The 25,872-nt window shown below is 47.8% G+C and overlaps 2 protein-coding genes across 2 annotated transcripts; both read right to left on the minus strand.

Annotated features, from left to right (window-relative positions):
- Positions 1–10,096: 10,096 nt before the first annotated feature.
- LOC124698452 (transmembrane emp24 domain-containing protein p24delta7-like) lies at positions 10,097–13,291 on the minus strand. Its single transcript, XM_047230938.1, has 3 exons — positions 12,863–13,291; positions 10,351–10,427; positions 10,097–10,258 (listed from the first exon to the last, which is right to left on the minus strand). Exons 1-3 carry the CDS (start codon positions 13,289–13,291, stop codon positions 10,114–10,116), a joined length of 651 nt encoding a protein of 216 aa, XP_047086894.1. The 3' UTR covers positions 10,097–10,113.
- Positions 13,292–14,433: 1,142 nt separating this feature from the next.
- Positions 14,434–17,972, minus strand: LOC124702527 (cystathionine gamma-synthase 1, chloroplastic-like). The gene is made up of 11 exons (XM_047234672.1): positions 17,568–17,972; positions 17,348–17,451; positions 17,178–17,251; positions 16,911–17,079; positions 16,492–16,551; positions 16,190–16,393; positions 16,025–16,111; positions 15,192–15,299; positions 15,014–15,109; positions 14,806–14,924; positions 14,434–14,723 (listed from the first exon to the last, which is right to left on the minus strand). The coding sequence occupies exons 1-11, from the start codon at positions 17,947–17,949 to the stop codon at positions 14,603–14,605; spliced, it is 1,524 nt and encodes a 507-aa protein (XP_047090628.1). The 5' UTR covers positions 17,950–17,972; the 3' UTR covers positions 14,434–14,602.
- Positions 17,973–25,872: the final 7,900 nt, after the last annotated feature.

Here is a 25,872-nt window from a genome sequence, read left to right on the forward strand (position 1 = left end):
ATGTCCCAAATTTTCCACCTTTGGCCACTTGCACCTTTCCAGATACTAACGGGAAGCCAATCCGGTGCACTAACTATGACCAAGCCCTATATAGCCATCCAGGTAGTAAACTGACCCCCAAGGAAGCATCAGAGTGGTTCAGAACCTTCTACCAAGGCCTGGACAATCCTCTCTTCTTTCCTTATACGGAGTCTGAAAATTTTGAAAATCCAGTCTCCTTCAGGCTAGACAGCTTTGCCGATGACGCCGACACTCGGCAATTGTATTCCATCATGATCCGTCCCTGCTTCCTTCCGGTTGGCATGAACACCTCAAACGGGATCATCAAACCTGGTTATGAGTCTTATCGGCCGGTCGTAGCAGCCCGGCAGTTTGGCCTTGGGCAGGTATCTCCCCATTTCTTCCTCCACCACTTAACAGAGAGCAAAGCTGAGCTGCCCGATGTCCTCACCGGTCAGAGGTGTTACTCTTTCTTTGATGCTCTAGCCATCCCAGTTCCTCACAACCTCTCTTTTACCTCATCAACCGATGGTTTTGAGACCTGGTGGTCAATGTGGAAGACTCATGCCTTCAGGAGAGCTCTAGGACCGTTGCTGAAACAACTTGATGTTGAATATAATATCCCTGCAGAACAGGTACCACTACTTACAAATTTTCTTGAAGTGGCTTACAACGATTTTTTATAACCTTGTTCTGTCTCCTTGCAGCAACAAGATGGTGCAGAACCTGTACATGATGACGGCTCCCCCTTCAGATTCCTCCCACCAGCTCCGGTGGTCCTCTTCTGCAAAAACTCACCACCCTTGAAAAAGGTTGTGATGCAGAGCCAGCCGATTTCACCAAAATCGGCTTCCAAGAGCAGAGTATCTTACGGGCCAGCTGCCCCCCGAGCCTCAATCAAGGCGAGAACAGCAGTGAGGAAAGTAGCTGCCAGGAAGACCTTGAAGCGCCAAAACCCTACTCTAGCTCAAGAAAGTTTGCATGTAAGCTGATCCAGGCCTTGACTGATCTATCTACCCTTATGACGTAAATATGCTGGGGCTTACTAACTCTTCTCTTATAGGCCTCCACCGAAGACGACTCCAGCGAGGAAACGCAATCCGATCCGAGGAATTCGAGCTCGGGCAACTGCGGGAAGATCACCACGCGAGCCACCCGGATTTGCCACCATCGGCTTCTAAGAAAAGACCAGTTCCTCGAACTGCTCGTCCTTCAAGCTCCAACCAAAGTGGGGCAGGGTGGTCTACGCACAAAGAGCCGATGCACCAAGAGAGCTCGAAAGGAACCGCAAGCCCCTTCATCAAACCAAGAGGCCTCACATGTAATTACCCTCCAACTCTCCCTGGCTCATCTTTTATGCCAATCCATTGCTGCTCACATCGGCTAACTGTCTCCTTTGCAGACTGATGACACTTCTAGTGGGGAAGTCGAGGAAGTACTGATGCCCTCCACAGACCTGGATGTAGCAACCTCTAAAGGTGTTGTTAACAAGGTTGCCGAATTGGCGCAGCCCCAAGTAGAAACACAAGAGCCGATCACCTCATCATCGGCTGTTCCCCTTGTCTTAGGAGAGGTATACTCCCTTTATTTGGCTTGCCCTTCGCTTTTGCTGCATGCTGACGCTGCTCCTGTTGTTTGTCAGGGTTGTGACCTCTCGGGCTTGCTATCGTTCGATCCTGAATCCATCGAACCAGCTCCTTCTACCGTATGCGATGAACCAGGACCCGGCGCTATCCTTGGTCAATTCCAGCGTCTCAAAGCTCTGCTTTCCTGCTCGATCGAGACGTTGGTCGGAGACCCCGAGGAAGTGAAGAGCATTCTTGAAGAAATCCATCCCCATCTCCCGGTAACGTTGCAAGTGAAACTCTGGCCAGTTGTGACTCTATCTGCCTACAAATCAAGGGTGAAGTCAGCTCGTCAGAGAATCGATCTAAGCCACGCTCAACTTCCGCTGAAGGCCGATATTGCAGACAAATGTCAGCAGCTCAATGAGAAAAAGGCGGTCTTGGACGCCAAAACTGACACCTCTGTCAGCACGGCCGAGCTTGAGACCTTGCGAAAGGAATTGGAGGACCTTGAAGAGAAGGTCTGGGCAACCAAACAACTTATCCATGATAAGGAAGCTCTTATTGCCCGCTCCCAAGAGGAAGCAGAAGGCCTCAAAGCTCAACTGAAGACTGATCTGGCAGAGATACGTGCCCTGAACAAACAACTGGTGACGGGCAAGGATGAAGATGATGAGGCCGAGATCGCCGAAGTGGATCGCGTCCATGCTGACGCCCTTAGTGCCTTCGAGGCATTCCTTTAGTAGATGGCTTGTCCATGTAACCTGATACTTGTTTATAACCTCTAGAGTCGATGTCTATCATCGGCTTTTGATTGGTCCCACCGGGCGTGCTAGAATGTGTTGCCGACCAAAACCCACCGGCGAGCAGCGATGGACAACACGGAGAGCCGGGAGGCTCCCAGGACTGCTGGTGGGCCCTGGTCCCTTGGGCGACGGCCCGCAATGCTCCGGCACACGTCCTGGCTAATGCAAGGGCGTGCCACCTGATCTATACCTGATCAGGAAGGTGAGGGATTGCTTTGATTAGTTTCCTGCATGGCAGACACGTAAACATTAAATACGAGCCCGATCGGCTCTCAGGTTGCCCTGTGAATCAGCTCAAAGAGCCGATTGCCCCATGGTTCACATTGGATTTACGATGACATGGGGATCCTGCTTTATCAATACAAAGTTAAATCAATCTACGACAGTTTAGGGTTTTCACCGCATAACCGGAACATCCTACACGTAGTTGAGCCTAGCAGATACGAAAGACGATGGAAAACTAGTCCTAAAAGAGGCCTAAAAACCAACATGAAGTCGATTCCCAGAACAATCCCTTCTAGGATTAGTAAACCATACCTTCCGCACTACCGGATCGTTCAACCCGTTTGCAAGGCCTAACCATGCGGATATCAAACTAATCCTTGGAGAACAAGGAACAACCATAACAGATCGGATCTACTAAATAAAGAACAAGCAAGATGCTGCCCTTACACCCAAGATAGGTGCAAAGGCAGCTAGATATTGAGGGGCAGCGTAGCTAAGCAAGCATATCATAAAAGCATCGACGTCAGCCCCAAAACATCTACGATAAGGGTGTTGCTCGCCATCAAAAAGGCTTCAGTACGAGCAACACCAACAACGAATAAGCGATACTCGCCTAGATAGCAAGATGCGATCTAGGCAGCATGTTGCTTACCCGGAAGAAACCCTCGAAACAAGGGGTGGCGATGCGCCTAGATTGGTTTGTTGTGAACGTGATCGTCCTCCTTCTCAATAACCCTAGGTACATATTTATAGTCCGTGGACTTTCTAATTTGGAAATAAACCTAACCGTGTACGAGCTAAACTCTATCTCTTAATTAAAACGTGACCTACTATAATGTACAGATAAACGGGCAATCTAGCCCAAACTCCTGCACGAGGCCGATTCAGAGACACTTCATCTGCACGTCCTCTAGGCCCATCTCAATCACGGCCCATCTCCTGCCTTGGCTAAATTCTGGTGATAACAGTTCCAGACGTGCATTATTACCATATTCCTTATCAGTCACTTAGGCCATCGTATTCTTGTATTGCGTTGTATTGTATGACATCTCATACCAACCAATCTGGTACAAATACCCAAGAATTTTATTATGTGACCAAACAAGGAATACATCCATAACATGTATATCATCTATATACACCTGAGCTAGACTTTTAGTATTCGCATGTGCAAATCTGGCTTGCACCCGTTGTATGCACACGTAGAATCTATAACACCCGATCATCACGTGATGCTTCGAAACGACGAGTCTTAGCAACGGTGCATACTAAGGACGATCACTTCATGGATACGCGAATATCGTTAGTGCCCAACTAGTTGGAGGATCGGGACGCCTAGCGTCTTCAACCTTCGTGCATTCCCATAAAACTTATGAGTTTATGTAGTCTCACTAGATTATATTCTATCATCTTGCAATAGGGTCTTAGATATCACACATATCTCATACCTTGCTTATTTCTGAAAACAAAATTTCCAGCTCCTTACATTTCAAACGGATTTGAACTTCAAGTTTCACGGAGACAAGATGATTTGGTACTAATTGAAACCATTGCTCTTTGAATCATCAATGTAAGGTTTACTAAAATTTTGCATTAGAACTTAATCATATCTTGATTCTTTAACAATACGGTACCAGTCCGTAAAGTTACTTGTCAGACTTAACAGTATTTCTATCTCAATTACAAGACTAGCGCATGGTAGAAAATGGATGCCAATTCTACAAACTTTAATTCAAAATACTATTCAGACTATGTTCATGATAATTAGTTCATGTTTTAATCTAATTACTAATGAACTCCCACTTAATACAACATCCCTCATGGTTGTTAAGTGGCACACGATCCATATCCACTACACCAAAACCGATCATCACGTGAGATGATGTAGCTCAATGGTGAACATCAACATGTTGATCATATCATCCATATGACTCGTGTTCAACCTTTCGGGTTCCTGTGTCCTGAGGCCATGTCTGTACATGCTAGGCTCGCCAAGCAAACCCAAGTATTCCGCGTGTGCAAACATGGCTTACACCCGTTGTATGTGAACGTAGAATCTATCACATCCGATCATCACGAGATGCTTCAAAACGACGAACTGTAGCAACGGTGCATACGATGGGAGAACACTTTATTATCTTGATATTAATGTGAGGGATCATCTTATAATGCTACCGTCGCGATCTAAGCAAGATAAGATGCATAAAGGATTAACATCACATGCAATTCATAATATGTGATATGATATGGCCTTTCTTCTTGTGCTTTTGATCTCCATCTCCCAAGCACACGAGCATGATCTCCATCATCACCAGCATTGCACCAAGGTCCATGGCACCGCTTCATGGTTGTCCATTACTTATAGCTACTATAACAACTACTTGAAATAAAGCTATTACATGATGAATAGACACGCAGGTCTTAACAAATTTAAAGACAACCATTCGGCTCCTGCCAGTTGCCATAATACAATAATGAACATCTCATACATCAAATATAATCATCATCACATCATGGCCATATCACATCACCAAACCCTGCAAAAATAAGTTAGACGCCTCTAATTTGGTTTGCATATTTTACGTGGTTTAGGGTTTTCGAGTAAGATCCAATCTACCTACGAACATGAACCACAACGGTGATATTAGTGTTGTCAATAGAAATAGTAAATTGGATCTTCACTATGGTGGGAGAGACAGACACCCGCAAAGCCACTTATGCAATACAAGTTGCATGTCAAGCGTGGAGCAAGTCTCATGAGACGAGGTCATGTAAAGTTAGCCCGGGCCGCTTCATCCCACCATCCCGCAAGATGAAAAGTACACAAACTAAAGCAACAAAAACATCAACGCCCACAAAACCATTGTGTTCTACTCGTGCAACAGATCTATGCATAGACATGGCTCTGATACCACTGATGGGGTTCGTAGCATAGAAAACAAAAAAATTCCTACCGCAAGACGAATAAATCCAAGATCTAATCTATGGAACACCCAAGATCTAATCTACAAGATCGGAGCAACGAGATTGATGTGAGACTAACCCTCAAAGATTTCCAAAGCCTACGAGATTAGATCTCGTTGTTAGTGTAGACGATCATCCCCAGTGCTGCAATCCGGCAGCACTTCCGTACTCGGTCGCGCGTATGGTGTCGATGAAGCCCGTACTCTCCCCGTTCCAGCGGGCAGCGGAGGTGTGGTAGATCTCCTCCAAATCCCAGCAGCACGACGGCGTGGTGGTGGTGGAGGAGGAGGAAAAACTGCAGGGCTTCGCCTAAGCCGGAGCAGCATATGGTGGAGGAGAGAGGGGGGCGGCCAGGGCTTGGTCTGGAGGATGGGGTGCGCCCCCTGCCCCCTCCCCTCTTTATATAGGGGGGAGGTCGGTTGGGGTGGCCCCCCCACGCCCCCATCTCATCTAGGGCCGGCGGCCACAAGGGGGAGGGGGGAATCTTGCCCCCCAAGTTGATCCCCCCTTAGGGTTTTGGGGAAACCCTAAGAGGTGGCCGGCCTGGGCCTTTGAGGCTTGGTGCGCCTGGCCCATTAGGGCTAGGAAGCACCCCCTCGGCCCATGTAGGCCCCCCTAGGTCGTGGGCCCCATGGTGGACCCCTCCGGAACCTTCTAGAACCTTCCGAGTCTTCCACCGGAAAAATCCTGAACTTTTCCGAAACCTAGAAATCAACTTCCCTTATATGAATCTTATTCTCCGGACCATTCCGGACCTCCTCGTGATGTCCTGGATCCCATCCGAGACTCCGAACAAACTTCGGTCTCCATCTCATATTCCGAATCTACTTATGCGACATCGAACCTTAAGCGCGTCACCCTACGGTTCGCGAACTATGCAGACATTGTCGAGACTCCTCTCCGAGCAATAACCAATAGCGGGATCTGGAGATCCATAATGGCTCTCACATATTCAACGATGACTTAGTGATCGATTGAACCATTTACATACGATGTCGATTCCCTTTGTCACGCGATATTTTACTTGTCCGAGGTTCGATCATCGGTATCTCCATACCTTGTTCAACCTCGTTACCGACAAGTACTCTTTACTCGTACCGCGGTATGTCATCTCTTATGATCCAATCATATGCTTGCAAGCTAATCGGACGACATTCCACCGAGAGGGCCCGAGTATATCTATCCAGTCATCGGGATGGACAAATCCCACTATTGATCCATATGCCTCAACTCATACTTTCCAAATACTTAATCCCATCTTTATAACCACCCATTTACGCAATGGCGTTTGATGTAATCAAAGTACCCTTCCGGTGTAAGTGATTTACATGATCTCATGGTCGAAGGACTTAGGCAACTATGTATCGAAAGCTTATAGCAAATTGAACTTAATGACTTGATCTTATGCTATGCTCATTTGGGTGTGTGTCCATTATATCATTCACCTAATGACATAACCTTGTTATTAATAACATCCAATGTTCATGATCACGAAACCATGATCATCCATTAATCAACAAGCTAGTTATACAAGAGGCTTACTAGGGACTCCTTGTTGTTTACATAACACACATGTACCAATGTTTCGGTTGATACAATTATAGCATGGGATGTAAACATTTATCATGAACACTAAGATATAACAATAACTAATTTATTATTGCCTCTTGGGCATATCTCCAACAGCTAGTGGTATGTGGTGTTTCGCGAACGGGTTCGAGAAATCTACAACTCATGGAGAGTCTGTCAGGATCAGGTCAATGGCTACTCCAACAACAGCTACCGAGGATATGCAACATTGGAGGAGGCACATCAAGAGTACCTCACCTTCCTGTAAGAGGAGCTGCAGGAAGATCATGCCATCGATGAGGCAGTGCCATTAGCACAGCTGCCGCCGGAGGAAGTACATGCTCTACAAGGAGCACCGCCGGAGGTACGTCCCAGCCGGGTCAAAGATTACATCATCTCCTTCCTCATCGTGGTGAGCGTGAGGATCGTGTTCTTCTGAGTGATCTCTGATCGTATGTAACATGCCATGGCATGGTAATCTCACCCTATTTTTATTGTGTTAAGGATATGGAACTTTGATTTGAGCAACCAAACAACTGATTCATGTTTTCTTGCGTGCAAGATGGACTAGAAATGGGCAACCAAACGATGGGGCCTGGGTTTCTTCTCCGGCGAGCAAAAGGCCGCACAGGCTAACCAAACGGCCCGGCTTTCATATGGCCCATGGCCTGTTCGCGATGCGAAGGGGCTCCCATCTTGCTGGCGCAGTCATGCAGGAAATCGGTCCAGGCAACCAAACGCGCCCAAAGTGAATACTCTCCACATCCTCGCAGAATCTACACTTAAAGTCTCCTTGGCATCCTCTTTTTTGCATATTGTCTCTTGTAGCGTTGTGCCACAGCCACAACCAAACTTTGATTTTTGGTGGAATTTTTTATTTCAATAGAAATTAAGGTTTCTATTGCTGAGGTTTTCATTCAACTTTTCATACACAGACTTAACTGAGAAGACTCAAGATTTGTTTAATTTCCAAACATTATCAATCAAGGTACCCCTTGTTTAATTTCCAAACATATTGTACTGCTTGCCCCCATCAACATTATCAATCAAGGTCCAGCTTGCCATAGAGAAGCTCCTCTTCTGTTTGCAGCACACTAGGCAAAACAAGGAGGGAAAACACGAGTAGTTTTGCCACTATGCAGAGGTGTGGTAGATTTTGTCGTGTGGTGTTTATAAGTACAGATAACATAACGTTTATAAATTATTGGCATCGGCAGTTTTTAGCGATGTCAACGCTGCGTTGCCCTGGATAGCATCTGATTTTAACATTCTTAACGGGTATGAAGATTGTAGAATCTGAATCTATGATATGAAACGCATGTTCAGAAATGACTCTGTCGCCACTTGAGCTTGTACTCTAACAATAATTCTGCCCTGTTGTGAAGAAAACTAGCTTTTGGGTACTGATCATTTCATCAAGTTGCTATCCGTTGGAGACAAAATTGACACTGAACCTCCCGCTTCATATATGTGACAGCCTTTCTTTGACTTGTCCTGGTACTTCCAAATGTGTCAACATCAAGTTATTGTTTTCTTAAAATCGCAAATCCGCTTCAAGTTGGACTCATATACAACTTGGTCAACATCAAGTTGCTGCTCAGTCAAAATACACAAAAGAAGTTGCCATTGTGGTCTTCCAGACTTTAATGCCGTGATCTTTACTGCTTATGGCTTACAAAATGGCTACGCTAGCTAAACTGATTGTTGCTCTCAACTGAAAAGAACGCAAGGCATACAAAGGCAGTTTGCTTATACAAAGGCCTAAGGGAGGAGAATTACTCCTACAAGAAAACGAAAATTTATAAGCAAGCTTTTTACTTGTTAGAAGTTCATAGAGGAAGCCGGAAGGAAAACCCCAAACTATATAAATTAGAGCAAAACTTGTCTCCGGTGGAGTGTCGACAGAAACCATGCCGTTATCATGACATCATCGCACAACGATAACTTTGAAAATATATAGTACTCCCAAAAAAGTATTGTGACAACTGGTCAGCTTAGATCAACCAATATTTGTGTTCTCATTAGTTAACCAAGTGTCCTTTCACTACAGCATGTGTTCCCGCGTGGGGCGGTACTTTGGCGTTTGAAGGGATTCTTTCTCTGCAACTTTTCTCTAACTACGCGTTAGCCCTTTTAGGAAGCTGACGAAGAGGGGCTTCAGCTTTCTCAATACCATGTCTGGATAGATCAGGTGTTCATCATTGTTATTAGTATACAACTTTGGTGGAGGTAGTTGCCTCTTACGCTGCATGTTGTTCACATACTAGAAAGGGAGCTTTTTCATGCTACTTCTACTAAAATGGAAGTTTTTAGTTATAGAATGGAAAAGGTGAGAAAGGAAGGCGGTTCCTGTTCTGTAATAGATGCACTATCATAAGAAGTTCAGTGGCTCACCTCTTTTTCAGTCGCTGATTCTGATAAGATAATCTGGTCTAGCCAGCACGATTAACCCGTGCTCTAATATGGAAGAAATCAGCAGGTGTCAGCTCAAGTGTAGGCATCGGTGTCAAGAGCTTTCTTCATATATATGGCCCGATGAGGCAATAAAAAAGTCTCAGTTCTTTATACACCAGAATCCGAGTATTGAAGAACCAACAAGGCAACCAGTCCAGCAGCAAGCAAATTGTAGACGAAATAGTAAGACACAACAGCGGCTAGAAGAGACGGATATGCACCCATTATTTAAAAAACATATTGTAAAATAATACTTTTTAGAAAAATACTAAATACGATATAACATAGTTCAGTAGTTCGATCTTCACAAATGAAGGGGGGAAACTCTGACTTCTTGCTCTGCATTCTACACCTGGTTGAGCTTTGCTAGGGAACTGAGAAGAAATATTTCGCAGTTGCGCTAAGACCTAAGATATTTGTTACTCGGCACTGGGTCGCAGGAAGAAAAAAAAAGCTAAACGTGACTAAGTCACAAAATACCCGTAAAAAGAAGTCACAAAATTATGCCTAAATCTTCATGTCATAGAAAGTCATAGCAGCTTCTTTCTCTCAAAGAAGTTCTTCAGATGCCACAATTGCAACCCTGCCACGGATAAGCAGATACCAAGTGAGAGGAAACTGAGCCAAGCCATCCATGTGTTGGTTCTCCCGTTCAGTACCTGCATCTCCCCCTCCCTGAAGGAAACAGCTCGACAGTAGGATTTCAGAGATTAATTGAAGTTATATAACATAAGTGGTTTTTCTCTTACAAGATAAGCAAAGAATACCTTTCACGAAGGTAGAACATTTCTTCATGGATAGATTTTATCGTATCCTCCAGTTTCTTGAGCTCAAGCTCCATTATCTACAACAAGAAAATGACAGATTATGAATAAGATAAAATACGTGTCTGCATTCCTAGAGTTTAGTCCTGGAAATTTGGACCACTTATTAAGTCATGAGCTCAGTGGCAGAGCTACAAAGAAATATCTGGGATGGCCAGGCTAAAGGAGGGCACAGCATATTAAAATTTCTGAACTATATTATTCAGGCCTAAATTTCCAAACCGAGGGCTCGGGGTCGCGAGAAGAAGGGGAATGGGTGGTGGTCCTTGTGGATCCGATGCTGGCCTGCTACCGCTAGTGGACTGGGCTAACGATGCATATGTATAAAACTTGCTTTCCAAAAATCTTGGGCGGCTGTGTTTGGCCCCTACATGTGTGCATGAGTTGACAGTTTGCGACACATTCAAATTTCAGCACTTTGAACTATATTTGCACCACATTTTATATCTGAACGAGATGGTGTGGTAACTCCTTACTACTTAGAAGAGCATTTTCGTTTCTCGTTTTCCGGCTGGTAACAAGCACCAGCGGCGGGAGCTACAGGAAAATGTATGGACGGGCTAGCTCAAAGGAGTGATATTAGTTTGCTAAAAATAAGGGTTTGGCATACCAATTTAAAGGTAGTTGGGCAAAATTATGGGCGGGTCATGGCCTGGTTTTTGCCCCTGCATAGCTCCGCCACTGGCAAGCACATGATTTGGTTGAGTCCAAGCACATAGGATTTGTTTGAGTTGTGTCGAATATGTGTATAGGTTTGGATTGTATCGATGGTTAGGTGTTGGAGTTGAACACTTGTAACACGAGCCTCATATTCCCTCCTTCCCAAATTAGGATGCACATTAGTTTTTGTCAAAGTAAAACTTTATAAAATTTGACCAAACGTATACAAAATAATATCAACTCAATGATATTATAACCATCATGAAATATATTTTTGCATTTGGAATTATGAAAGTTAATATATTTTTATATATAAAGGTGGTCAAATTTTATAAAGTTTGATTTCGACCAAAACTAATATGCATCCTAAATTGGGAAGGAGTATACGAAGTCATTGTGGATAGCCAAAATAGACTAGACAAAGTTGGTAGGCTAGACACAAGATCACGCAGGGGACGGTCTGGCACCCGTGGCAAGGTGACTAGACCGCCTTGGCGTTGTGGTCGAGATGCGTCTGATACTTTGTTTGTGTTGATTTGGTACATGAAAGGAATCGTCTATAGTCATGCCCACCCAAGGATGTAGGTATTAATCGCCAAACCTCGTTAACAAATGCCGCCTCCTGTCTAGTATATGCAATGATCCAATTGCGTAACATGATCTCACGCATTGCTTCTCTCGATTGGTGCTTCTCCCAAACCTCGCCATGCCAATTTATCAGCCCTTGGTCTAGCTTGTATTGGTTGTGCCGGTCTGTGGTGCCGTTGGTCTACATTGTCTAGATTGTAGGCAGATGTAATTGGGGAGTTTGATCTAGGTTTGTTCTAATTAACAGGGCAACCTTACTTCTTGCCTAGTGCATAGTGGTGAATTTTCAGAAATGTAGTGCAAACTGTCAACTTGTGACAAATAGGTGGTCTCAATTAGAATCAGCTCTTAATCACTTATCATCTTGAAACATAGTACTGTGAGTGATTTTTATCACTTTGAAGCATTAGTATAGTGAAAATTTCAAACGACAACATGTTTTCCTCGCTTGGTAGTGTACTGCATGTGCATGTGCGACATGGTTAGCCTCCAATTGGAACAATAATATGAAATGTCTCAGATGATATGTTTCTTCCACTTATAATGATATGAAATTGTGATTTCGAAATCTTTAGTGATGCAGTTTTGAAATGAATCAGCCTAGCTGCTGTTGTCTGATGCGGTTTTGTTGTGCATGTACTCGTGCAAGTCTGAAGTTAGATAGTATAATCAGTAGATGTTCGGTTCAGTTTTGGGTCAGCTTGCCGTAGGCCGTTGGATGGCTAGTGAACGTTGGATGGAAGAGAGCCAGGTACATGGTGACTACACGGCTCCAGATGGTCGCTCAGGATATTTGGTGCCAGGCTGGCTGGTGTCACACTAGAAGACTACTTTGAGTTGTCAGGGTGGTTTTATGCTTTTTTCGCTAGTTGATTTTTGTATCAATCTTTGGCGATGTTTGATTTGTAACACAGTTTTAAACTCGAATATTTTTAATAAATGGCCGTGTGCATCATCATGATGCAGAAGCCGGGGTTTTCTCCCCATTTCGAAAAAAAAAAGGTACATGGTGACTTGATGTTTGCAAGTCACTGAATCCCCGTCCACTCTACACATGATCTGAACTGTTGTGAATTTCCTGTTGCACATATTGATATCTGAATCCGAGGAATCTCGTTGAAGCAATAAACCCAAATTCTCCAGGCACAACGTTCATAAGGTTAAGTGCATACAGGAATAAATCAAGTAATCGAGGAGGAGCACTCACATCGACCTGTCCCTTCTTGGCGACGCTGCTCCAGTCCTTGGCGGAGACGCCGCTGCGCCAGTCGAACTCGAACGCGATGGTGGTGGGCGGGCGGTGGTCGGGCGCCCAGAAGCAGGCGAGGTAGTCCCCGGCCTCCGACGACGTGAAGGCGAAGTTGCCCGACTGCACGTTCTCCGAGTAGTGCAGGCTGCTGCCGTAGGGGGACGTGACCCGCAGCGATATGCGGTGGGAGTCCGGGAGCTCCGAGGATCCCTCGGGCTCCACGATGTGGTACTTGCCGACGGCCATTGCGCCGACCTTTATGTCGTCGGAGATGCACTTGGTATGGCCCGATAAGAGGTCGAACCGCAGGGCGCCGGCGGAGAGGGCGCCGGAGAGGATGAGGAGGACGACGAGCAGGATTAGGGATCTGGAGACGAGGGTTGCCATGCAGATGGAGGAAGGAGGAGGCGGGGAGATCGGAGATTCCCGAGGTGATCGTTCAAGACGAGGATGCGGAGTTGCAGCGCACTTGTTCCAAAATTGGTGCTGAACACTATGCAGCACATTTTTCGTTTAGTCCTTCAACAGTTCTGGTTTATACGGAATTTAGGGCCCATGGAAAATGCACAAGTATTCCTTTTTTTAATACTGGAAAATGCACAAGTACTCTGTTGGTACTCGGAAATGTTAGAAAAACTTGGAAGATGTTTTCAACAATATGTTCTTGGTTATATAACTTGTTTCTTATCGATTAAATTGTTAGTCAAAATTTTGGCTCCGAATACTTAGTGGCATTATATATAAAAGCAGAGGAAGTAATAAATATTAATGAAAAAGTATAAAATATATAGAGAGATAAATGTATGGAGTGATGTAGTGTTAAACAAAATTTTAGAGACGAAACCCGTGAAATTAGAGGTAGTAATAATATTTGGACTCCAAATATGAGCGGAATGGTGTTTCTGGGCAACGCAACTGGCTAATGCCGTATCTCCTTTATGGAAAAAAAAATTATCTCCCTCTTGACTATGTCCACAGTTTTCTTTTCTTTTTGCCTCTCGAATTTGAAATCCAGCGAGAACTGGCTAACAAGGAGGTTGCAGGAACCACTTCAACTGGAAACGCACAGTATTTTGCTTGAACTGATATTTGGTCGGCTCCATGCCCTAGCAGTGGTTGGTGACTTGGTGCCAAAACCTACCTTTGTACACAATCTTGTTGTTAGCTACTTCCTCGGTTATAAAATGAGTGTCAGATAATGATATGAATTACTCCCTCCATCCATAAAAAGGTGTCAGATAGATTTATCTAAATTTAAAGATATCTATACACTAAAGAGTGTTGAGATACTTGAAATTTAAACATACTTTCAACATACTTCTATGACAAAAAGGTAGTACTAGGTTCAATCTAAACATCTTGCTCTACATACGAACTTTTTCATGGGGTCCACGTGCAGCCACACACCGTAGGATTCCTTCTCGTACAGCGTTCAGACGCACAACATCATATGCACAGCACTTCCGGTTCAGTTTACTAGCATACAAATAGATGAGAACTATAGACTGCAACAGACACTCAGCCTAGCATTTCAAACAAGGATATCAAACTTTATTCAAATTGAAATCAACATAACATGTGGAGGAAACAAATGAAACAATTTATTCGCAATCATCAACTCAATAATCAAGAGTTCTCCAAGCGATCTCAAGACAAACATGACCAGATAGGTTTCCATAATGGGAATGCATACGGCGCTTAGATCTTGTCAAGGGCCTGACCAATGTCATTTTTCAGGTCCTCAAAATCCTCCACTCCGACGCTGAACCTGATCAGGTTGTCCTTGATCCCATAGATGTCTCTCTGCTCCTTCGAATCCCTGTTTATGAACCAGGCTCAAGAGTTAAAACTAAAACAATATCATGCACACGAGGTGATAACTTATAAATAAATGTGCATACCAGTAGGACATGATGGCAGGTTGATCAATTATGCTCTCACAACCCCCAAATGAAGGGGCGTGGTATGGTATCTTGACAGAATCAATGAATTTCCTAGTAGAATCGAAATCTCCATTAACCTGAATACATGATGAAAATTATAGGTTAAAATTCTTGATATAGTCAACAAACTTGTGTGATGGTACATTTTAGTAAGACATCAAAATACCTCAAAACTGACAACACCACCAAAGCCAGTCATTTGACTCTTGGCAATGTGATGTTCTGGGTGACTTGGCAAGCCAGGATAGTATACACGTGCAATCTAGAAATATGGAAAGAGCGTCAGTTAAAAAAAACATGGATAGACAGTAATTAACTCTAGGAATAAAACATAGTTAGCACACCTTAGGATGTTCCTCTAAAAATTGGGCCATCCGTAGTGCAGTATTATTCTGGCATTGTACACGGAGGTGCAGTGTTTTCATGCCCCGAAGGATCAGATAGGAAGCATTCTGATATCACAATGCAAAAAAAACGTTAGAACAGATACAAGATATCAGAACATTCAGCCTTGCTATACAAGACAAAAGAGGATGACATAGAAGGAACCCAAAGTATATATTTTAAATACTACTATTCCAATTGCTTTTCGGAAGCTTAACATCAACAATGATGTTGAACTAGGTACAGAAGCTAGAGGTTCAATATGTGGCAAGTTAAACTTTTGAATATGTGGAGTACTTCCAACTACTAGTCTATAATTAGGATCACACCTATGCATTGCTACAGACATTCCAATGTCTTTAGTTATAATTTTTTGATTTTAACATAACTTAAATAGATGATTTAAGTATACTACAATCCGGTTCGTTAATTTATTGAGATGAACAGTTGAAAGACAATCTAATTGATTTAGAAACAAACTATGAGTGAAATCTTCCAGGTATCTACGAGGTTACAAGAAAATAAGCAATAATGTGACTCAAGTTTTCTGAGGTTACAAAAATTCGTGAAAGGCAGTGTAGATGCGTATTATTATATGTAGTATAATGCAACTGCAATTAATTGAGCACAAACTTTTACTTTCAGAGTAATTTGTTGTATGGGTACCAAAATATCAGGCTGGTTGATACAGGGGAGTCAAAAATTACTCATTATATATGATGAAATTTGACAGAAAATTTTGTAAGCAACTCAGGTTCAAGAAACATTTAGAAATTGCACCAATTCAACTTACCGGATTTAGAACACCGCCAACTACATGGTGATAAATGCGGACCTTGGAAACAAGCTCATCTCTGCCACTGATGCAGCCTCCAATAACCTTAAAAACAAAATAATCTCAACTAATGCATATCTTTATCTGTAAATAGAGTATTGGAAATTTGCCTGGTCAACTCACATCATTATGCCCAGCAATGTACTTCGTTGCAGAATGAACAACTATGTCAGCACCTAAAGTCAGTGCCTTCTGATTGATGGGGGAGGCAAAGGTGCTATCAATGCAAAGCAATGCACCCTTGCTATGGCACATCTTGGAGACAAGCTCAATATCAATGCATCTGAGAAATGGATTAGTCGGAGTCTCAGTGAAGAATAGAGATACCTGAAAAATATAGGAACCAATAAATTAGGATACTTGTCATCAATGAATAAGTTAGCACCAAAAGTGGTGGTGAAGAACATTGCAAGGACAAGACTCACATTATTGTTATCAAGTGCTTCTTGGAGAGCATCCATGTCAGCAGGTCTAATAACAGTCATCTGGGAATCAAATGTAAACCAAATAAGAATCACACAAATTGTACAAACAAGCAGAACAAATATCCATTTCCAGCTAGTTGGTAATGTGCAAATCATGGTTATTTAGTAAAGCCTTCTGAAATACTGGGTCCTGAATGCAGTTGCCTTTCTGCATCATGCTAAATACTTCTACAAGCATCATATGATGTTGCAGTACGTATTAGGCTTCTATAATCTGGTAACTGCAATTATCAAATCACTGTATGCTATATTACTGCTATGGACATCTCCTATTCATTCCCACATAATAAACTGGCCTGCATCAAGACTATCTGATCACATTACTGAAACAACATGAGCATAAGGATAGCAGATATTACCGTAATTCCCCTCTTGGGGAGCTCGGTCTCCATGTAAATTCTCGTCTTGCGGTACAAATCAGTGGTGGTGACGATGTGGCCACCTGCAGGGACAAGTGTGCTGAGCATAGCGACACTTGCATACATCCCAGAGGCCACAAATACAGTGGACTCGGCCTTCTCCAGTGCACTGCAACATCAAAACTCGCAATTAGTATTAAAATCCACCCAACGGAAGAAACAGCACATAAAAGTTCTCAGTAGCAAGAAGCAGAATCTGGATTTCACCTCATCTTCTTCTCCAAAGCCTCGGTGGTCGGGTTGCCATACCTCCCGTACTCGAAGCTAGCGTGCCTTCCCTCCTGACAAAAGGAAATTAGTTTTGTCAGATTTATCAAATCGGAACTGTGGAACATATAGGATATTACTACTGATTATTAGGTAGGTGGGGTTCAAACCTTGAAATCGATGAGCTCCTGGGAGCTACTGAACCAGTAGGCGGAGGTGTTGACTACTGGTGTGGTGATCGCGTCTGTCGCGATCCTTCTCCCGAGCCTCTCGCCTTTCGTCGCAGAGATAAAAACAGGTGAATACCGAAATGAAAGCTGTGCGGGCGGAATACCGGTAGATCTGACGGGGAACAAAGGGAGCTCGCTCGCGGGCGCGCGTAGGTTTTACCTGCGTGGACGGCGAGGCTAGCATCTGAACCGAGCAGGGCACGCTCGGCCAATGCGAGGGCGGACGGCTGCGCGAGCTTGGCGTTGGGGATGGCGCCAACCTCGGCAGCCGCCGCGGCGGAGGCGGCGGCGGAGGCGGCCGCGGCGTGGGAGGATACGCCGCGGGCGCGGCTTCCGCCGCCGCAGTGGGAGGGGAGGGCGGGGCGGTCGGACCAAGCGGCGGCGACGATCTGCGCGACGCCAATGTTGCTGCAGTTGCGGCGGGCCTTGGTGCTGAGCTGGCGGACGAAGTTGGGCGGGAAACGGAGGATGGTGGCGGAGGTGAGGGCGCCGCTGTTGTCGCCGGCGAAGGAGGGCGGGGAGGAGAAGGAGACGGTGGCCATGGGGGGCTGGCTAGGGTTTGGGTGGCGGCGCGAGGCGCTCGGCGGATCGCGAGAGGTCGGGGTTGGTGGGTTGGGTGGCGCTGCTGTGGCCTTTCGAATGGGGAGAGGGCTATTTGTAGTCACTGAAGACGGCCCGACGGCATTCTTTCCTGGTTTTGGCAAGAGCACCCGAGTGCTCGGCGCCGTCTGGAGAAGCTGGTATCAGAGCATCCCCACTCGTTCGCGCTCCCCACGCCTAAATCCGGCGAAATTTTCGTCCGGATTGGAGGAAGATTTGGCGTGGGGAGTAGTAGTTTCCCAGCCGCGTGCCCAGGCGAAGTCGACGATGCGAATTTAAAAACGGAAACTTGACAAACTACGGCTAAAAACGGGTGAATATAGACTAAATTTAATGATATTTATTACATTACTGGAGGAGTTCATACATAGAGGCCGAATCCGACTATATTTCGAATCCGGCTAGGGAATGCAAACGCTAATTTTAAAACACGGCGCTCTACATGCCGAAATGGCGGTAGAACACCGTGTAGTCGCCGCCGTCGTCGTCGGAGCCGTCGTCGTTGGCCTCGGCCGCGCGGCCCGGCCGCTGCCGCCCTGGCCGGCGTCTCCCCACCCCGGGATGGCTTGTACCCGCCGTCGTCGGAGGACTCGAGGTCGACGACGGGGACGAGCGACGCCGGATGGAGGTGTCGCAGATGGCGGTACCGCGCGACATCGTCGTTGGCGGTTGGAGCGGCGCGGGCGGCGAGTTGGCGTGCGGCGGCCGGGTCCGCGGCCCGCCGCCGCCGCTCCGCCTCCTCGCGCTCCCGGCCGCGCCTCGCCCGGTCCAGGTGCGGCGTCGTCCGCGCGCTTCTCCTCCTCCATGTCGTGCGCCGACCCGGCGATCGCCTCCGCCATCGCGGCGTCCTCCGCGCGCTTCGCCTCCTCCTCGGCGAGCCGGCTTGCGGCGGCCTCTTTCTTCGTCTTCTTCCGGCCGCTCGCGGCGCGGAAGGTCGATCCGCGGATGACGAGGGCGCCGGCTGCCGCGCCTCTCGGTCGCCGGCGTAGACGCCGGCTCCTTCTTGACGCGCACCGGCGTCGAAGGCGACGTCGCCTCCTCCTCTTCACCGGCGCCAAGGATGACCTTGACGCCGATCCGGAAGACGACGAGCCGGCGGCCATGCGCCGTGGCCGCCGGACGCTTCCCCGACGGCGGCTCGCCGATGCCCTCGATGCCGATGGAGGGGGCATCGTGAGCACCGGGAAGTTGCCGCCCTCGATGTGCGCGAGGACGTTCGCCGCCGTCCTTCCGCGCGCGCTCCACCACCGTCGGCGGCCCACGGCGTTGTTGCGCGCAGGTGGAGGCGGCGGGCCGTCGTAGGCCGCCGCCTCCGCTCCCACCGCCGGAGGAAGTAGGAGTTCCACGCCGTGTAGTTGTCGGGGTGGTGGCGTGGCTCGGCGCGCTCCTCGTCGGTCATCGTCATCCTCGCCTCCTCGATGGTGACGTCGAGGGCATGGCCCCGCGGCGGCGGCGGGATTGGAACGCCGCCGCACTTAGCCGCCGGCCGCCTCCGGGAGGCCTCGTGTCCGGCGGGCAGGGGTACCCCGCCCGGTGGAGGAGGTGCCCCTCCCACGCGTGGAGCGACCGGCGGGGAAGCCGTTGTTGGCCGCGCCGTCGTCGTCGTAGAACGCCATCTTGGGAGTAGAGGGAGAGTGGAGGGAGAGTGGAGCACGGGGTACGCCTCGCGGTGATCGGACCGGCGTATATAGGCGTGGTTGGCGCGGGGATTAAATGCCGCGTGGAATGCGACGCGTCCGCGGCGAGCTGACCGGCGGCAGCCTTTAGTGCGCGCGGAAGACGATGCGTGCGCGAAGACGACGACATTAACTCGTCGCGTGGCCGGCGAACTGCGACCGGCGGCAGGCTTTGCAGCGCGCGGAAGACGATGCGATGAGGACGACGATCGGTTTCTCTCGCCGACAAGTTGGGGCCACCAGATGCGCGGGAAGTTGCCTCGCCGTTTCGCGCGCTTTCGTTTCGTCCGGAGTCCCCGAGCGCTCCCCGGGGGGCCGGGATGGCGTGGGATCGCCGGATGGATTTAGGCCCAAATCCGGACGAAAACGAGGAACCGGGGGCGCGACTGGGCCGAATTACGCCGTCCGGATGGAAAAAACGCTCGCCGGGGGCCTGTTCGGGGGGACGAGTGGAGATGCTCTCACTGCTCATCGCGATGTACCGAAAAGCTGGAACCAGCGTAGTACATACCAAAGATACCCAAATGGTGATATTTTCGGCGATTTGCACAAAAATAACCCAAAAATGAAAGAAAAGCACAGACTGACCCTCCGGCGAAACTATTTCACCCATCTAACCCTTTTGTGTGGCGCCCCACACATCGACGCCACACATGCCAGTGTGGCGCCCCTCCTGCCGGCGCCACACATCCAGCCGACGTGGCGCCCTCGACGTTGAGCTGGTGCGCCCATCCGACGTGGCAGCATGTGTGGTGCCCCTCCCATCGGCGCCACACATGCCCTTACAATTGCCCAAAACGTACTGTGAGACAATTCGTCTGGGACATAGCCGTTTTGCGAGCCTCTACGTGTGGCGCCGATGCCACGGGCGCCACACGTGCTAGTGTGCCGCCGATGCCACGGGCGCCACACATCCACTTAAGTGTGGCGCCCGCGCCCGCCCCGACCCGACCGGACCTCATCTTCTCTCTTCTTTCTTCTCTCGCTCCCATGAAACCGCCGCCGCCGCCCGCCTCCCCTTCGCCCCCCCCCCCACCAAATCGACCAAGGAATCGTCAGATCTATCCGGCCAACTTCTTCCTCCTCCATTCCTCAAGGTATTCCCCTTCGATTCCCTCCGATTCATGCACTAGTATTGGTGGATTTGGTAGATTTGGGTATGAACCCTAGACATGGAAATTTATGTTGGTTGATTTGGATATGAACCATTGATATGGAAATCAATGTTGGTAGAATCTACATTGTAGTATATGTGTTTGAACCAAAGATTTGTTGGAACCCTAGATATGAAATTTTACATGTATGTGTTGAAATGTTGGTTGTGTTTGAACCAAAGATGTTTGAAATGGCTATGTATGTGTTGAAATGGGTATGTAAGTGTTGAATGTGTATGTGTAGGAACCCTAGATATGTATGTATCCTAGATTTGTGGAGGAACCCTAGGCATAAAATTTCATGAATGTGTATGTGTAGGAATAAATCATATGGTGTTCTATCCCTAGATATGAATGTATATGTATGTATTTGATGTATTTGTGATGGCTTATTTTGATATATTCTCATGTATGTATTGCTCATAATATGGTGTATTTGTGTAAAAATGTAGGATGGTGTGGCTCCTAGATCAAGAGTATGACAGGGAACACCGGGCTGTTCATATGACGGAGAGGACAACGGATCTTCACCCTTTGAAGATTCGTTACCATGGCACAGTGGATATACCGTATGACGAGAGGTACACGGAGTTCATCCAGCCTACCGGTCTTATGCCGTTCATATCCCTTGTAAGCCGTGGGGGGCCGAACATGAACGCCGCGGCACTCACCGCTCTTGTCGACCGGTGGAGGCCGGAGACACACACCTTCCACTTGAGGGCCGGCGAGATGGCCCCTACTCTTCAGGATGTTTCCATGATCCTTGGACTACCTATTCAGGGCGAGCCACTGTGTATGAACACAGCTTCGATGGGTGGCGCGGACGGATGGAGGACCTTATTGGCGGTGGCTCCTCCGGCGCCAAGCAAATCCAAAGGAGAGAGTTCCCGCCGGCGCGTCTTTCTCTTGGATCAAGACTAACTTTGCACAATGCCCGGAAGGGGCCAACGAGGACACTCGGAGGACGTACGCCCGTGTGTACTTATGGTACATGATTTCGAAGACTCTCTTTCCTGACAGTGGGGGGAAGCTGGCCCATTGGTGTTGGCTGAAAGCGCTTACGGTCTTGGACCACCGGTGGAGTTGGGGAACAGCGGGACTTGCCTACCTCTACCGGCGAGTGATGACTTGTTCTATGTACTATTTTCCTATAGTAGTGTGCTAGACAAAGTAGTAACCAAATGTCTTATGTACGCAGTTGGACGAAGCTTGTCGCAGGACTGGGAGCAGGACTGGGAGCGGCGGTATTGGTGGATGCTTGCTCCTACTTTCCGTATGGAGCTGGGACCGCATATCAGTTGGGCGGCCTAGGGTACTCAACGAGAGGTCATGGCCTCATCACCCGGACAACCCTGATCGGGAGCCCACTTGGGCATACCTTTGGGACAATGTCTCGGAGATGACGAGCGATCCAAAGATCATGTACAGGCAGTACACTGCGGAGTTGGACACTCTTACCGCTGAAGCGGTGTAACCGATCACTCTTTTGCAATCCTAGTTTTCATTGATTGTACTGGCATGTTCTAAATTCTGAAATATTTGTATGGTGCATGTGGAATGGGAGCCATATGGTTCCTACTACCGTATTGGCGCGGGGATGCCTGACCTCAACCACAAGTGCACGAAGGAGGCGCTGTTCTGGCGTATGCGCTGCCCACTCATATGCATGTGGCTTGTTGAACACCACCAGCCGCACAGAGTGATGAGACAGCTTTGGGCTGTATCGGAGTGCCCACCTCGATGGCAAGACACGGACAAGGCGCTTCATAGGTAAACTTCCGGAATCATGCGACGGAAGATTCTCGATAGAATAGGTAGAATCTAACTTCTTGATTCTTGCAGGCTTGATAGGCAGCGGCAGAGGAAGATCACAAATTGGCCGATCCACCATAGCGGCCACATCGCAGCGTTCCAACACTGTTTGGAAGCGACACGGACTGCTGGCCCTCTGGAGATTGTGCCTCACGACTTGGCCGCTTTCAACAACTACCTCCAATGGTTCCATGAAAACACGTGTATCGAGTTAGTGAAGCGCGTGTATGCTGACTACATCTTGGACGACCCCATCGAGTTCGATGAGGTTGCGCAAAGCCAGCACGACACCTATGCTCGCAGAGGGAGATCGACTTCTATTGCTTCCGAGCTGAACTTCGTGGTAATGGATTCTCTCATTAACTAGTACATCATCTAGATTGCCATGTGCTCGCTTAAATTGTGTATGCTATGTTTGTCACAGCGGTCGAAGATCCAAAAACAGCCGATGAGTGCGAGGTTATGTGGGACAAGAGCGGGAGAGAAGAAAAGCTCGTCGGACCGTTGCGGAATTTCATTAAGGTATGATCACCAACTTTGAATGTACGTTATTATGTTCTCGGTGGCTTTGTAACCATGAGTTCCATGACGCAGAACACCGCACGAAAGATGCGGCGGTTAGCCAACTTGCTAGGTTGCCGCGAAGGTGAAATTCCGCAATCCTCCTCTTCTCCAGAGCGGGAGGTATGGACTATTTTGTTGCTATCAAACATGTTCTTACTAATTTCAACTTTTGTAATCTCATTTGCTCTTGTTTGTGAAGATTCTCGACGACGACGAAATCCTGAGTCAAAGCATACCTCCAAAGCATACCTCCAAGCAAGCCCCACGGTCTGCTACCGCTTGAAGCCAAGGGGCAATGCTCCAAACCGGTACACTCCGGAAGATTATGTCAACCGAGGAAAGAAGGTTGTCACTGAGGAGGATGAGGCGCCGCCGCGGAGATCAGGTTTGAGGAGGATGAGGAACGACGAGCCCTTATCTTCATAGGAGGAGGAGCAGGAGGAGCAGGAGGACCAGGAGGAACAGCAGGAGCAGCAGCAACAAGAGCCACGGCAGCGGACGAAGAGGATGGCCGTCCGGAAGCAGCCCGTGAGGACGACACGTCGAGGACGACAGTAGGATGTGCTCCGTGTTGTTGTGAACTATATCTTCATAAGTATCGAGTTGTGAACCCTATGTCATTTCGAACCATCTTTGTAATGCTACTTGTTGTTTGAATCTACTTGCTACGATGTGAGCTATGAAGTGTTATATGTGTATGTTCTGAAATTGCAACTTGTTGTGTCCATTGTTGTACTCAAAACTGTTGGAGTTTGGTAGGATTTTTCAGGGTTTTAACACAAGTCAACGTGTGGCGCCCTCCACGCTGGCGCCACATCAGCAGTGGTGTGGCGCCCGTGTCATCGGCGCCACACATGCCAACGTATATCAACTATTAGGTCGAAAACATCCAGGGCTCCGGACGATAAGTCCTTAGCCGTTTTGGCGATGCTCTTTGTGTGGCGCCCGTGGCATCGGCGCCACACTAGCATAGTGTGGCGCCCGTGGCGTCGGCGCCACACGTAGAGGCTCGCAAAACGGCTAAGTCCCGGACGAATTGTCTCACAAGTATGTTTTGGGCAATTGTAAGGGCATGTGTGGCGCCGATGGGAGGGGCGCCACACATGCTGCCACGTCGGATGGGCGCACCAGCTCAGCGTCGCGGGCGCCACGTCGGCTGGGTGTGTGGCGCCGGTAGGAGGGGCGCCACACTGGCATGTGTGGCGCCGATGTGTGCGGCGCCACACAAAAGGGTTAGATTGGTGAAATAGTTTCGCCGGAGGGTCAGTCTGTGATTTTCTTTCACTTTTAGATTATTTTTGTGCAAATCGCCGATATTTTCTTCTCCAAAAAAAGAGATAAATGGGCCAAGAGGCCCGCAAACCGCGGTGACCCATATCTCGTGTCCGCGGTATGCAGACAGGCCGGCAGCCCCATCTTGGCCCCAAATATATGATGGGTTTGGGGGCTGGCGAACCATGCCCGAGGTCCTCCCTCGCGCGTGCAGGCCTGCTCGTTAGCCACCACGTGTAGTCCCCCTCCCTCATATCCACCAACTCACCCTGGCCTCCCCGACCACTCTGGTAGCCATCCGCCACCACTGCTCCCTCACTGTCTTAGCATCGCACCAACGTTGGGAAAAAACTCAACTCACCGCCGTTGATCCCCACTTTTGGGGCCCCGTTGGAGGTCACAAACCCCCGCGACCCCGTCGTCTTTGCCCCGGCCATCTCGTCGTCGATCTTTCCTACCACGCCCCCAGAAACGTCGATGCGCCCTTTTTCTGACCTTCGCGAATGCCGCCGTCCGGAGCCTCAGCCTCCTCAAATTCTGCTAGTCTGCCCCTCCCCCCCCCCCACACACACACACACAATGTGTTCATTCATTTGTTCGAACCATCATTTTGTGTAAAAAAATCGCAAACTATTCTGCTAACTTTCTTTGCGCATAGTTGGTGATTCTACTTTCAATGCTTTATCTAGATAATGGTAGCTGAACTTGAAATGTTTGTCTTCAACGACTTCTTTGACATGTCTTCGGATGACTCCTCTGATGATGATGAAGACATATTGCTCGCGACCGATATGACAACCAACAATGTATCATACCAAGGTTCATAGGATCTATCTCAGGACATGAAACCTTGGACCCCGACAGACTGGTTGTTCATGTTCAACTCTAGAATGACTACTTCAATCCGGTGGGCACTCTCTATACTGCAACCCAGATCCGTCGATGCTTCCGCATGCGAAGGGTTCCCTATATTGCAGGGTGTGAAAGCCTATAACGACTACTTCACTCCGAAGAGAGATGCCACCGGCTAGCTTGGGTTTTGCTCCATTCATAAATGCATTACCGAATTTCGAGTGCTTGCATACGGAGTGGTCAACGATGATCTTGTTGATGAGCTTATATGCATGGGTGAATCCAGCTGTCTTGAATAAATGTACAGGTTTTGCAAAGTGGTGGTGGTGGTGTTTGGCGAGCACTACTTGAGAGGGCTAAATTTTGAAGACACAACTCGGCTCATGGGTACTAGAAATTCAAGGTTTTTTGGGGGATGCTTGAAAGCATCAATTTCAGGCACTAGGAATGAAAGAACTTTATGTTCGCTTTGCAGGGCACAGTCAATCTTGAAGAAGTGGCATCTCTGAAAGGACACGGATGCCGCCTAGAGGGG

Source organism: Lolium rigidum, chromosome 3, assembly GCF_022539505.1.
Source record: "Lolium rigidum isolate FL_2022 chromosome 3, APGP_CSIRO_Lrig_0.1, whole genome shotgun sequence".
Taxonomy (NCBI): Eukaryota; Viridiplantae; Streptophyta; class Magnoliopsida; order Poales; family Poaceae; genus Lolium; species Lolium rigidum.

Bases quoted from the DNA above. Each gene is read 5' to 3' on its own strand.
- LOC124698452 (XM_047230938.1), bottom strand. From the start codon at position 13,291: ATGGCAACCCTCGTCTCCAGATCCCTAATCCTGCTCGTCGTCCTCCTC. The intron at 10,428-12,862 runs GTGAGTGCTCCT...TTCTTGTTGTAG, and splicing joins CCAAGAAGGGACAGGTCGAT to ATAATGGAGCTTGAGCTCAA. The intron at 10,259-10,350 runs GTATTCTTTGCT...TGTTTCCTTCAG, and splicing joins ATGTTCTACCTTCGTGAAAG to GGAGGGGGAGATGCAGGTAC.
- LOC124702527 (XM_047234672.1), bottom strand. From the start codon at position 17,949: ATGGCCACCGTCTCCTTCTCCTCCCCGCCCTCCTTCGCCGGCGACAAC. The intron at 17,080-17,177 runs GTGAAATCCAGA...TTGATGTTGCAG, and splicing joins GCTTTGGAGAAGAAGATGAG to TGCACTGGAGAAGGCCGAGT. The intron at 14,724-14,805 runs GTATGCACATTT...GTTCATAAACAG, and splicing joins CCTGCCATCATGTCCTACTG to GGATTCGAAGGAGCAGAGAG.